Source organism: Salvelinus namaycush, chromosome 2, assembly GCF_016432855.1.
Source record: "Salvelinus namaycush isolate Seneca chromosome 2, SaNama_1.0, whole genome shotgun sequence".
Lineage (NCBI taxonomy): Eukaryota > Metazoa > Chordata > Actinopteri > Salmoniformes > Salmonidae > Salvelinus > Salvelinus namaycush.
Window position 1 is genome coordinate 59,240,392 of NC_052308.1, and position 14,063 is coordinate 59,254,454.

Genomic DNA, 14,063 nt, shown 5'->3' on the forward strand with positions numbered 1-14,063 from the left:
GTGTGAGACATGTTTTCTATAATCAAAGATTCATGCATATACTGTACATATGAACAAAGACCACCATTACAAATAGTGTTTCACCATTTATTGAGTACGGAGACAAATAGCAAAGGTGTCTAAGGCAGTATTTTAAGTATCTAAATATAGTGTAACCTACCAATGAATGTACATCAAGTGCCGTGGAGGTAACAATCTTACAATGTTGTGTAACCGATGTGAAATGGCGCGCGCAAATAGCGTTTCAATCGGGTGACGTCACTCGCTCTGAGACCTGAAGTAGTTGTTCCACTTGCTCTGCAAGGGCTGCGGCTTTTGTGGCGCGATGAGGGACGGACGAAAGTTATACTGTTACAGTTGCAGTCCAAAAATTTAAGCTTTACCATCTATGCCAAAAGCCTGGACCTCTGATGGAGACCGTAGAACTGTCATCATGGCATGCTTCAGTATTCCCCCTTCTCTCTAGGAGCATTTGTGTGCCCAGGCCCCATAGGCGTATCGAAAGGATCCCACCCTGGTCACCAATGTACAGTTGAAGTCGAAAGTTTACATACACCTTAGCCAAATACATTTAAACTCAGTTTTTCACAATTCCTGACATTTAATCATAGTAAACATTCCCTGTCTTAGGTCAGTTAGGATCACCACTTTATTTTAAGAATGTGAAATGTCCGAATAATAGTAGAGATAATGATTTATTTCAGCTTTTATTTCTTTCAACACATTCCCAGTGGGTCAGAAGTGTACATACACTCAATTAGTATTTGGTAGCATTGCCTTTAAAATTGTTTAACTTGGGTCAAACGTTTCGGGTAGCCTTCCACAAGCTTCCCACAATAAGTTGGGTGAATTTTGGCCCATTCCTCCTGACAGAGCTGGAATAACTGAGTCAGGTTTGTAGGCCTCCTTGCTCGCACACGCTTTTTCAGTTCTGCCAACACACTTTCTATATGATCGAGGTCAGGGCTTTGTGATGGCCTCTCCAATACCTTGACGTTGTTGTCCTTAAGCCATTTTGCCACAACTTTGTAAGTATGCTTGGGGTCATTGTCCATTTGGAAGACCCATTTGTGACCAAGCTTTAACTTCCTGACTGATGTCTTGAGATGTTGCTTCAATATATCCACATAATTTTCTTTCCTCATGATGCCATCTATTTTGTGAAGTGCACCAGTCCCTGGTGCACTTCAAAAGCACCCCCACAACATGATGCAGCCACCCCCTTGCTTCACGGTTGGGATGGTGTTCTTCGGCTTGCAAGCCTCCCCCTTTTCCCTCCAAACATAACGATGGTCATTATGGCCAAACAGTTCTATTTTTGTTTCATCAGACCAGAGGACATTTGTCCCAAAAGTACGATCTTTGTCCCCATGTGTAGTTGCAAACCATAGTCTGGCTTTTTTATGGCGGTTTTGGAGCAGTGGCTTCTTCCTTGCTGAGCGGCCTTTCAGGTTATGTCGATATAGGACTCGTTTTACTGTGGATATAGATACTTTGTACCTGTTTCCTCCTACATCTTCACAAGGTCCTTTGCTGTTGTTCCGGGATTGATTTGCACTTTTCGCACCAACGTACGTTCATATCTAGGAGACAGAACGCGTCTCCTTCCTGAGCAGTATGACAGCTGCGTGTTCCCATGGTGTTTATACTTGCGTACTACTTGCGTACTCCAAACTACAGACGTTTGTAAATTGCTCCCAGGGATAAACCAGACTTGTGGAGGTCTACAATTTTTTTTCTGAAGTCTTGGCTGATTTTCACATGATGTCAAGCAAAGAGGCACTGAGTTTGAAGGTAGGCCTTGAAATACATCCACAGGTACACCTCCAATTGACTCAAATGATGTCAATTAGCCTATCAGAAGCTTCTAATGCACAAAGTAGATGTCCTAACCAATTTGCCAAAACTATAGTTGTTAACAAGAAATTTGTGGAGTGGCTGAAAAACGAGTTTTAATGACTCCAACATAAATGTATGTAACCTTCCGACTTCAACTGTAGCTGACGGATGTAGAGAGAGACAAGTGCCTTAGCAGAATGCACTCTAAAGCTTGTATGGTCCAGAGACGAGAACTCTACCATCTATGGGGAAAGCCTGGGCTCCTGACTGGGGCAATAGAATTCTCCCCACTGCATGTTACAATATTAATCTATTTGTCACCTGTTAAACTGAATCTAAACTGAGATGCTCAAACAAGCACGTGTATCTGTAGTTGGTGTTCTTTAACTCTGAAATGCACTACACTGTGTAAGACAAAACCCACAAAGTAAAGTCAACAGGCAAATGCATATGCGGTCTCAACGTCTAAATAGTGACAGCAAGTCTAGTTCAAACTACAGTAGGATAGTTCTCCTCACAGGTGAGTGAATCAGCCCATGCTTGGTGAATGGCATGTGGTTGATCTCTTAGAGCAGGAAACAGGAGAGCTGAATGAATCATGTGAGACAAAAGTGAGAGACAAGAATGAATAAAACAAATCACAGTAAAGGAATGTAGTTTGTGAGTTAGAAAATAAACATCCTGACAGTCTGAAGCAGGGTGCTCTGCATTCATCCTCCAACTATTGACAGGGATAATGTGGCATTTCTTATTAATCAGTATGAATTCAATTAGTGGGTCCTGCCTTGACGACTGTATTAGATCTACACTGCTAATCCTATAGATTTTTGTAGTCTTAAATTATTACTTGAAATAAACTGATAGCTAAAATGCTCCTCATCTCAGAATGACATGCTCGCTAGTAATAAAGCTATCTGCTTCTGCTAGCTAGCAACATGTCTACTTGTTGTAACTAGCTAGCTAACTATCAAGCTAGCTACATTACCGATGTTGCTGTGTTCGAAATTGGGAGTAATTTTACAGCTTTCATTGATGGTATCGTGTTTCTATAACTAAATAGTTAGATTACAAAAAATGCTTTACCTGATAGCAGTTTGTCGGATAGTCGTTTACTACCTTTAGATACGGACAACGTGATTGGCTGACATGATCAGCAGAGAGAGTACACAAGTTTTCATTCGTTTACAGTTTAGTACTCGCGATGTTTGCCTATCCAGCTAGCGAAGATAAAAGTATTTTTTTAAATGTGCAAGAATTTACATTACCAACCAACAGAAATACATATACACAATGCAAGGAATGCAAATTAATTACTTAAAAATCATACAATGTGATTTTCTGGATTTTTGGATTTTTTTAGATTCCGTCTCTCACAGTTGAAGTGTATCTATGATAAAAATTACAGACCTCTACATGCTTTGTAAGTAGGAAAACCTGCAAAATCGGCAGTGTATCAAATACTTGTTCTCCCCACTGTATATGAAGTAAAAGCAAATTGCAACTGAAAATGATCATTCCCTGGGGAGTTACTTCTTGCCTGGACCTCGGTGCAGTCAAGCAACAAAAAAAACACTGTTGAGATTTAAAGCTACGGCTGTTACTACAATTTGAGGTTAAAAAAAATAGATAAAACAAGTGTAAAAAAAAGAAAGAAAATGTATGTACATTTCAGCCAAAAACATTGCTATTACAATTTTACTGTAAGTGTTGGCTCAACGAGACAATTCTGTTTACATTACAGTGCTTAGAGGGGGGAAACTGTTGGGAGAGTGTCATGTGCTACCTCCGGAGGTAGCAGTCGAAACGTGACAAGCTCGCAAGTTTACATTCCGGTATATGTGTAGCTGAGTGTATTTCTGAAAAAAGTCTAGTGAAGACCCCCTTAGTGCGGAATATTCTCCTGCTCATTTCTTAAAGGTTAAGTCCCAACTAGAGGGAGAGAGCAATCCAAATATTTATCCCTCGCGTAAATATGAGCTCCATCGTGATAACCAGTCTTTTCGCTTGACGATTTGGAGGAAAAAACAATCACCGAAAGGATGCAGAGAGCAGCCCTAGAGTATTGTAAATTCATCATCCCACTTCCTACCAGCGTTTTTCTGTCACAGTGACACAGCTAATCTCTGTGAGGATGAGTTATCAGACCATCATGCATCTGTCAGAGGTCTGACTCAAGAGTGCCCCTTCTCCTCCCCCACTTTGTCTGAAGGAACCAAGAAAAAGGTTCTCTATGTTGTAAGTCTATTTGGAAGACACTAAATGAACACAGCATAACACCTGCAAAAGCATTATAAAAAAAAAAAGCTTATATCACACAAGCATTTGAAAATAATTTCAACCACTACAGGTTGACACAAATATGGCATGTTTGTTCCTATTTAGTGAGTGGCTAAGATGAAAAACTTTGACTCAATTGTAATAGAGCAGGGGTTTCAAATCTGTTCAAAACAGTTTTTCCTAGCCCAAAATTATAATACCTGATTTACCTAATCAACTAATCATCAAGCCCTTGTGGTTGGGATTTGGTGCGGTAGTGTTGGGATAGAACAAAACCTGTGCAGCCAGTCTGGGATGACCCAAGTAGCTAAATTGAAAGCAAAGTGAAAATGAGTGCAAAGCTGCCTGATATGAGTGCAATGAGTTCCATCGCAAGCTATCATAAACATAAAGCCTCCAGCTACTATCCAATCAAAGCCACATTGACATTATCCCACCCCTGGTTACCCAATATTGGCTTAAAAGGACAAACGTAACACAATATCTCCAATTCATTTCCAGCGATTTTACCCGTCTGTCTGTTTGATGCGCACGTTTATCTATCACTCTGTAGTAGTGATGGGTCGTTCGCGAACGAGTCGGCTCTAAGAGCCGGCTCTTGTAGGTGAACGTTGGGAGCCGGCTCGCATATCAGAAGAGCCAAATCTATTTATAAAAATATAAAAAAATTAACATATGAATAATCAAAAGATTTAAATGAATAGAATGAACTAATTCAAAGAACGAAAAAAGAAATAAAATAATATAGGCCTAAATGCTCAAGCGCACACATTCGTTCTGACTGTCTGGTCAGACTAACAGCCTCACCTGTTGTTCCTGTCAATCAGACACGCAGTGTCAACCAATGAACCAAAGATGCGTGAGGGAGGGCCGAGCCAACTCACTTACAGTCACACACTTAGCAGCCGAGGAGAGAGAGGAAGGACAGCTGTGAAAACAACAGCTGGGAAATTAGTCAGAAGCACAGTAGCATTTGGATGCATTTTAATAATGTAGACAATGTTAGAGGACAGTGTAGAATTTGCCAAAACAAAATCTCATATAAAGCTGGTTCTACGCACAACCTACACCGGCATATGCGAACTATGCACCCAACTGTGAAGCTAGCTGTAGCGGAGCTTTGAGAAACTAGCGGGCCTGCTAGTGATAGTGGTGGAGCCAGCACCTCCACACGTGGAGATGTATCCACTCAGTCAAGTAGGCCTACTCCACGACCCACAGCAACGCAGTCTTCTATGGACCAGTTTATGCCAAACGTCTATGTCTGTAGCAAAACAAGGCCAAATTGATATGGCATTGGTTAAAATGATTGCCACCGATTTCCAGCCATTTTCGATCGTGGAGGACAGAGGTTTTAGAAATTATAGCAATAGTCTAAATCCAATGTACACAATTCCAAGTAGGAAAACCCTTTCAAAATCACTTATTCCTAAACTGTACGAGAGCACACAGGCTTCAGTGCGGGAAAGAGTCCAAAAAGCTACTGCAGTTTGCCTTACCACTGACTGCTGGACATCAAGGGTAACCACTTCTTACATGTCGGTTACATGCCACTTCATTGAAGATTTTTTTTATGTCTAGCTGTCTTCTGGACTGCTTTGAGTTCAGCGACAGACACACCTCAGAGAACTTGGCAGAGGAACTGTTGAGAGTGGCCAGAGAATGGCAAGTAGATGGAAAAGTGGTCTGATGTGTTAACGACAATGCAGCTAACATAACCAATGCCATGAACATTTTAAAATGGACCCATCATCTATGTCTTGCCCACACAATCAACCTGATTGTAAGAGATGCTCTGAAGGTGATGACGCCCACTGTGGACAAAGTGAAAACAGCTGTGGAATACTTCCACAGGAGCACAGTAGATGCTGAAAAACGAAAGTCTACACAATGCCAGATGGGGATGCCTGAGCTGAGGCCTAAACAAGACTGCACTACAAGGTGGAATTCAACATGTTATATGTTGAACCGGTTTCTTGAGTCAAAGGATGCCATCATCTCTACCCTGGCCATTGTCAATGCACCTGTTGATGCTCTGACCCAAGAGGAATGGGAGGCGGTTGGGTAGGTGTGCATAGTCCTGGAACCCTTTGAGCAGGTCACTGTGGAGTTCAGTGGAGAGAGGTACAGTAAGGAGTTATTACTACATCATTATTTAATCCAGTATTATATATGTATATGAGCAGTAGATGAGAATGTAGTATCAGTAGACAAAACATGAACCTGATCTAATAAGTTAACGTTCTCTCTTTTCAGCTATGTGACAGTCTCAAAAATGACACTACTGTGTAAGGGTCTGCAGCGAATCACAGCCAACCACCAGAGGACATGTGACAGAGTTGATGACACCCTATGTTCATCAATGGACAGAACGTTCCACAGAATGGAATATAATCACGTGCTATCAGAAACTGCTGCACTTACACAGTAGTGTGCCAGAGCGATTGATGCCAGAGCGATTGATGCCAGAGCGGCCAGAGCGATTGATGAGGCTCTTCAAAGAATAACCTCATCAAAAGGGAGGGACAGCCCCAGCAGTCAGCTGGCTCAGACACCAGGGCAACAGGAAGAAGAGGGATCAGATGGAGCAGAAGCACCTGCAGTAGTGCCACAAACGTCTGCTGTTTGGATGCTGTTTGACGAGAGAGCAACTGGGGATGCAGCACGAAGGAATCCCTCAGCAGATGCCATAATGGAGGTCCGATCCTATTTGGAGGAGCCCAGATCCTCTGAGCTGGTGGAAGAACAAGGCCTCTGTCTACCCATGGTTTACTAAAGTCATGACAGGGAGACTGCATAGTGGCCACATCCGTTCCCTCTGAGAGGGTCTTCTCGAAAACGGGACAAATAGTTACTAAGAGAAAAAACGGCATCAGCCCCTCGAAAGTGAGGCAGCTTGCATTTCTTAATGCAAATCTCTCATAAAAGCAAAATATGGTCTGCATTGCTGTGTGCTGCTGGTTATAACATGGCAATAAAGAAGAAAAACGGACCCGGAAGTGTTTAAAGTATCAAAACATATGTCATTTTCTTAACCCATCTAGTGACTAAATGACAGCATAGGTTTCAAGTATCATGCTAGCTAGACTTGCGTTTTAGCCCGGGAGAAGTTACAGGAGAGACGGGTGGGACGAAAGTAACACAATGTAAACTGATGAACACATGCCATGGTCTCCTCTAGTTCATATTGCTTTTATAGTGTTAGCAAAGTACAGTATAAACAAGTGACCATATAATTATATATGACATTGTCACGTTCGTCGTATGAGTAAGACCAAGGAGCAGCGTGCATAGAGTTCCACATAGTTTTAATAAAGAGAAACTCACAAAACAAAACAATAAAGAACAAACGAAACGTGAAGCTACTGGAGTGCACAAAGGCAACTTACTGTAGACAAGATCCCACAAACACAAATTAGGAAATGGCTACCTAAATATGATCCCCAATCAGAGACAACGATAAACAGCTGCCTCTGATTGGGAACTATATCAGGCCACCATAGAAATACAAAAACACCTAGATGACCCACCCAAGTCACTATCACGCCCCAACCAACAGAGAAAAACAGCTTACTATGGTCAGGGCGTGACAGTACCCCCCAAAGGTGTGGACTCCAACCGCAAAACCTGACTCAATCGTGGAGGGTCCGGGTCGGAATCTATGATGGATGACGCAGGGCGTCGAGGGCGGCTCCGGTGCGGGACGAAGTACCCACTCCGCTCGCAGATACGTCTTCCTCCATGGCAGCTCTGGTGCGGGGATCATCGCCGCAAGCTCCGGACCGTGGGTTGTCGCTGGAGGCACCGGACCGTGGATCGTCACCGGAGGCTCCGGACTGAGAACCCCTGCTGAAGGCTCTGGACTGCAGATCGTCCCCGGAGGCTCCGGACTGCGGACCGTCGCCGGAGGCTCCGGACTGGGGACCGTCGCCGGAGGCTCCGGACTGGGGACCGTCGCCGGAGGCTCCGGACTGCGGACCGTCGCCGGAGGCTCCGGACTGGGGACCGTCGCCGGAGGCTCCGGACTGGGGACCGTCTCAGGAGGTTCCGGACTGTGGACCGTCTCAGGAGGTTCCGGACTGTGGACCGTCTCAGGAGGTTCCGGACTGTGGACCGTCTCAGGGGGTTCCGGACTGTGGACCGTCTCAGGGGGTTCCGGACTGTGGACCGTCTCAGGAGGTTCCGGACTGTGGACCGTCTCAGGAGGTTCCGGACTGTGGACCGTCGCCGGAGGTTCCGGACTGTGGACCGTCGCCGGAGGTTCCGGACTGTGGCCCGTCGCCGGAGGTTCCGGACTGTGAAACGTCGCCGGAGGTTCCGGACTGTGAAACGTTGCCGGGGTATCCGGACTGGGAACTGTCGCCGGGAAGCTCCGGACTGGGAACTGTCGCCGGGAAGCTCCGGACTGGGAACTGTCGCCGGGAAGCTCCGGACTGGGAACTGTCCCCGGGAAGCTCCGGACTGGGAACTGTCGCCGGAAGCTCCGGACTGGGAACTGTCGCCGGAAGCTCTGGACTGTGGAGGCGCACTGGAGGCCTGATGCGTGGGACTGGTACAGGTGGCACCGGGCTGATGACACGCACCTCAGGGCGAGTGCGGGGAAGAGGCACAGGACGTACTGGACTGTGGAGGCGCACTGAAGACCTGATGCGTGTGACTGGTACAGGTGGCACCGGGCTGATGACACACACCTCAGGGCGAGTGCGGAGAGGAGGCACAGGACGTACTGGACTGTGGAGGCGCACTGGAGGTCTAGAGCGCAGAGCTGGCACAACCCTTCCTGACTGGATGCTCACTCCAGTCCGGCAAGTGCGGGAAGCTAGCACAGGACGCACTGGGCTGTGAAGGCGCACTGGAGACCTGATGCGTGGGACCGGTACAGGTGGCATCGGGCTGATGACACGCACCTCAGCACGCCCGCTCTGCAGCGCTCTCAACACCAGCACCTCTCTCCGGAATCTTGCGTCAAGCTCCTCACTCGACTCTCTGACTGGCTCTGGTTCACTCCTCGGCTCCGGCGACTGCTCCATGTGCCCCCCCAAAACATTTTCTTGGGGTTTCTGTGGCCTTCCTTCCTCCCCGAAAAAACGGCATCAGCCCCTCGAAAGTGAGGCAGCTTGCATTTCTGAATGCAAATCTCTCATAAAAGCAAATATGGTCTGCATTGCTGTGTGCTGCTGGTTATAACATGGCAATAAAGAAGAAAAACGGACCCGGAAGTGTTTAAAGTATCAAAACATATGTCATTTTCTTAACCCATCTCCCATCTCCCCGACGTCGTTGCTGTCCTCTCATGCTCTTAGGCGACTCCCGCCAAGGAAGGCGATCCTGTCCTGCCAGGATTTCCTCCCAAGTCCAGGATACTTCCTCCTCCTGGGCACGATGCTTGGTCCTTTGTTGGTGGGATCTTCTGTCACGTTCGTCGTATGAGTAAGACCAAGGCGCAGCGTGCATAGAGTTCCACATAATTTTAATAAAGAGAAACTCACAAAACAAAACAACAAAGAACAAACGAAACGTGAATCTACTGGAGTGCACAAAGGCAACGTATTGTAGACAAGATCCCACAAACACAAATGAGGAAATGGCTACCTAAATATGATCCCCAATCAGAGACAACGATAAACAGCTGCCTCTGATTGGGAACCATATCAGGCCACCATAGAAATACAAAAACACCTAGATGACCCACCCAAGTCACTATCACGCCCCAACCAACACAGAGAAAAAACAGCTTACTATGGTCAGGGTGTGACAGACATTAGAATTATGCCTTAATCAATTGACTTGATGTATCAGTTAAAAACAAAAATATCTTTATGATTCTGGTGGTCAATTACCTTATGTCAAGCCATGGAAATGCATGATGAATTTGCAGTTTGTGAAGAGAATAAAGACATTCATTCTATCACGAGGAGCGTGCATGACAAGGATTACTGGAGCGCACCTGATTGGAAGGGCTAATTTTGAACATGTTTAAACAATTGTGAAAAAAATCATTTTAAAGTGAGATAAGAAAATATGGTTAATATAGCTATTATGTAATCCATTTTTGTCCGATTTAATATTGTAAGGCAAAATATTGTGATGACGCAAAATTGCGATGTTGTTTTTTCATTTATTTCCATTTTTGATGTAATAATAAAAAATAAAAAGTAGTTCTCATGCTAGAAAAGGTTGGAGAACCCTGCTGTACACCTACAGTGCCTTTTAAAGGAAAGTGTGACCAAGTTCTCTTCACATCAGGTCCCAGTCTCAAAGTATCATTTCAGAAAGTGTCCTTTTGTCTTCATTTGACTTCTCATGTGGTTAAACATAACAGATGTAGGATCTTAATTATTATTATTTGTTTTATTGTTACATATTGTATACCGGATAGCTGCAGTGAAATGTGTTGTTTTTACAGGGTCAGACATAGGTGCCCCTGGTGCAAATTATGTTTAAGTGCATTGCTCAAGAGCACATCAACAGTTTTTTTAACTTTTCGGTTACTGGCTCAACACTCTAACCACTAGGCTACCTGCCGCCCTGTTTGACCACCCTGTTGCAGGAGAACTTTCCTGCAATGCGGATATTTTTAACTTGTAGCATATGAGGTTTAAAAAAGGCTCCTGAAGTTTGTAATTTCCACTTTGAAATTTCAGACTCAATTTTCAGACTGGATTTGTATCAACCCCTACACATGTTTTTCCATCATAATCTACATAATAATTCACATTTCCTCTTTCTGCAGCATTATTTTCCTGCTGTAGCAAACTGGCTCAAATTAAGATCCTACATCTGTACGTCACCTCCCGAGATTCACACAAAGCTGATTTTGTTTATTACAGTTAGGACTACTACTGTTTGCTTGGACACTGCTAATTTTCACAACATTAGTTTCCGCATAATAACGGCTTCACGAGAATCGCCCTAAGGGGTTGCATAGATATTGTCACGGCTCTTATCAAAAAACGACTTCATGCTTAAAAATAGAGTTTGCTCAATGTAGGCCCTTGAGCATACTTTCTGAACAGATTGTATAGAGAATAGGAACGCTTTTATTCACTTTTCATTAAAAAGAAGCACAGATGTCATTTGCTACTTTGAGGCTGGTTTACGCTTTAAAGCGGCAGACGTGAACCCACATCAAGGGGTGGATCTCAGAAATCAGAGTCTCTAGTGTCGTCTTGAATACTAATGTGATGCAATACCTTACAGTCAGGTGTACACAAACAGGAAACAAATGTTTTTCAGCATAATCCACTTTACTCTGACCTCAAATTCACCAAATGAGCAATAATCCAGGTCCATCAATGCTCTATGCATTTAAAGGTCACAAAGCGTAATATGGACATGAAAACACACCATTTTAGTATGCAATTGTTTTCGAGTGTCAGATTTTGACTATACATACAGATACCAAAGATGGTCTCTTGGCCATGTCTCCCTCTTGTCTTCTAGCCTCAATGGCACTTCCTGGATAAATTAAGGTTTAAAAATTAAGAATAAATAAACCCTCACCTAATATGGCCACAACCTCATCGTCCTGGATGACCTCCAAGGACCCGGACACCACAAAGCAGAGGCTGTCTACGCTTTCGCCCGCGTGGTAGATGAGGTCTCCGGGGGCACTGTGGATGGTCTGGAACTCCATGGCCAGGGCCCGTAGGCACCCGTCGCTCGCCAGTCGGAAGGCTGGGTGCTCCTTGAACACCTTTCTGTTAAGATGGACGCAAATGTCCGCCCGCATGTCCTTGGGGCAGATCTGCAACACCTGCGCAAGACGAAGGTTACTTATACATATTCACGCATTGGTTGTGGTATTTTCCTCATGGAGTTGATAAACATCAACAAATAGGGCACTGACAGCTGTCAGTGTGGCTAGTTAGCATGCTAACCTTATCTAGCTATCTTGCTAACCTTGTCTAACTAACTAATGTTATGGTGTTGCATTTTGTTTTATAGATTTTTTTTACTACATCATATTCAAAAGATTAGCCAGCTGGCTCTATGGCTGGTTCTGGAGCTGGATTTGTCATAAGCATTGATTTAGGGAAAAGTTTGCCACAGATGGAAACCACTGCCCTATCTTTGACTTCGCCATATATTGTTATCCACAAAGTTTTGGCATCGTTCATAAATTGCGGCCGCAAATCCACCTTATAAATAGATGAAATTATAAAATGACGCTCCAGGAATATGGTTAACTATTGAAAGATAGCTGATATGCGTTTTTATACATTGTAATGGACATGGCGCAATCTTTGGTAGGAAGGTTTCTCGCAGGCTTAGCCTGCGGTACAGCAAAGCCAAGTCAGCCTGGGCTCACAGGGGAAGTGAACTTATAGCCTACAATGACTGCTCATGATCGTGCACGTCGCAACGACATGTACAGTTGAAGTCGCAAGTTTACATACACTTAGGTTGGAGTCATTAAAACTCGTTTTTCAACCACTCCACTAATTTCTTGTTAACAAACTATAGTTTTGGCAAGTCGGTTAGGACATCTACTTTGTGCATGACACAAGTCATTTTTCCAACAATTTTTTACAGACAGATTATTTCACTTATAACTCACTGTATCACAATTCCAGTGGGTCAGAAGTTTACATACACTAAGTTGACTGTGCATTTAAACAGCTTGGAAAATTCCAGAAAATTATGTCATGGCATTAGAAGCTTCTGACATCATTTGAGTCAATTGGAGGTGTACCTGTGGATGTATTTCAAGGCCTACATTCAAACTCAGTGCCTCTTTGCTTGACATCATGGGAAAATCAAAAGAAATCAGCCAAGACCTCAGAAAAAATATTGTAGACCTCCACAATTCTGGTTCATCCTTGGGAGCAATTTCCAAACGCCTGAAGTTACCACGTTCATCTGTACAAACAATAGTACGCAAGTATAAACACCATGGGACCACACAGGTGTCATACCGCTCAGGAAGGAGACGCGTTCTGTCTCCTAGAGATGAAAGTACTTTTGTGCGAAATGTGCAAATCAATCCCAGAACAACAGCAAAGGACCTTGTGAAGATGCTGGAGGAAACAGGTAAAGAGTATCTATATTCACAGTAAAACGAGTCCTATATCGACATAACCTGAATGGCCGCTCAGCAAGGAAGAAGCCACTACTCCAAAACCGCCATAAAAAAGCCAGACTACGGTTTGCAACTGTACATGGGGACGAATATCATACTTTTTGGAGAAATGTCCTCTGGTTTGATGAAACAAAAATAGAACTGTTTGGCCATAATGACCATCATTATGTTTGGAGGAAAAAGGGGGAGGCTTGCAAGCCGAAGAACACCATGCCAACCGTGAAGCACGGGGGTGGCAGCATCATGTTGTGGGGGTGCTTTTCTGCAAGAGGGACTGGTGCACTTCACAAAATAGATGGCATCATGAGGAAAGAAAATTATGTGGATATATTGAAGCAACATCTCAAGACATCAGTCAGGAAGTTAAAGCTTGGTCGCAAATGGGTCTTCCAAATGGACAATGACCCCAAGCATACTTCCTAAATGTGGCCAAATGGCTTAAGGACAACAACGTCAAGGTATTGGAGTGGCCATCACAAAGCCCTGACCTCAATCCCATAGAAAATTTGTGGGCAGAACTGAAAAAGTGTGTGCGAGCAAGGAGGCCTACAAACCTGACTCAGTTACACCAGCTCTGTCAGGAGGAATGGGCCAAAATTCACCCAACTTATTGTGGGAAGCTTGTGGAAGGCTACCCGACACGTTTGACCCAAGTTAAACAATTTAAAGGCAATGCTACCAAATACTAATTGAGTGTATGTAAACTTCTGACCCACTGGGAATGTGATGAAATAAATAAATACTGAAATAAATCACATTTCACATTCTTAAAATAAAGTGGTGATCCTAACTGACCTAAGACAGAGAATTTTTACTGTGATTAAATGTCTGGAATTGTGAAAAACTGAGTTTAAATGTATTTGGC

At 44.0% G+C, this 14,063-nt stretch overlaps 1 protein-coding gene across 1 annotated transcript in view; it reads right to left on the reverse strand.

Annotated features, from left to right (window-relative positions):
• Window positions 1–14,063, reverse strand: part of kcnh1b (potassium voltage-gated channel, subfamily H (eag-related), member 1b) — a 59,709-nt gene that overhangs the window by 18,989 nt on the left and 26,657 nt on the right. Inside the window, exon 10 of the mRNA XM_038966374.1 lies at window positions 11,620–11,872. Coding sequence (XP_038822302.1) covers window positions 11,620–11,872 — 253 coding nt within the window. The remainder of the gene's footprint in view (window positions 1–11,619; window positions 11,873–14,063) is intronic.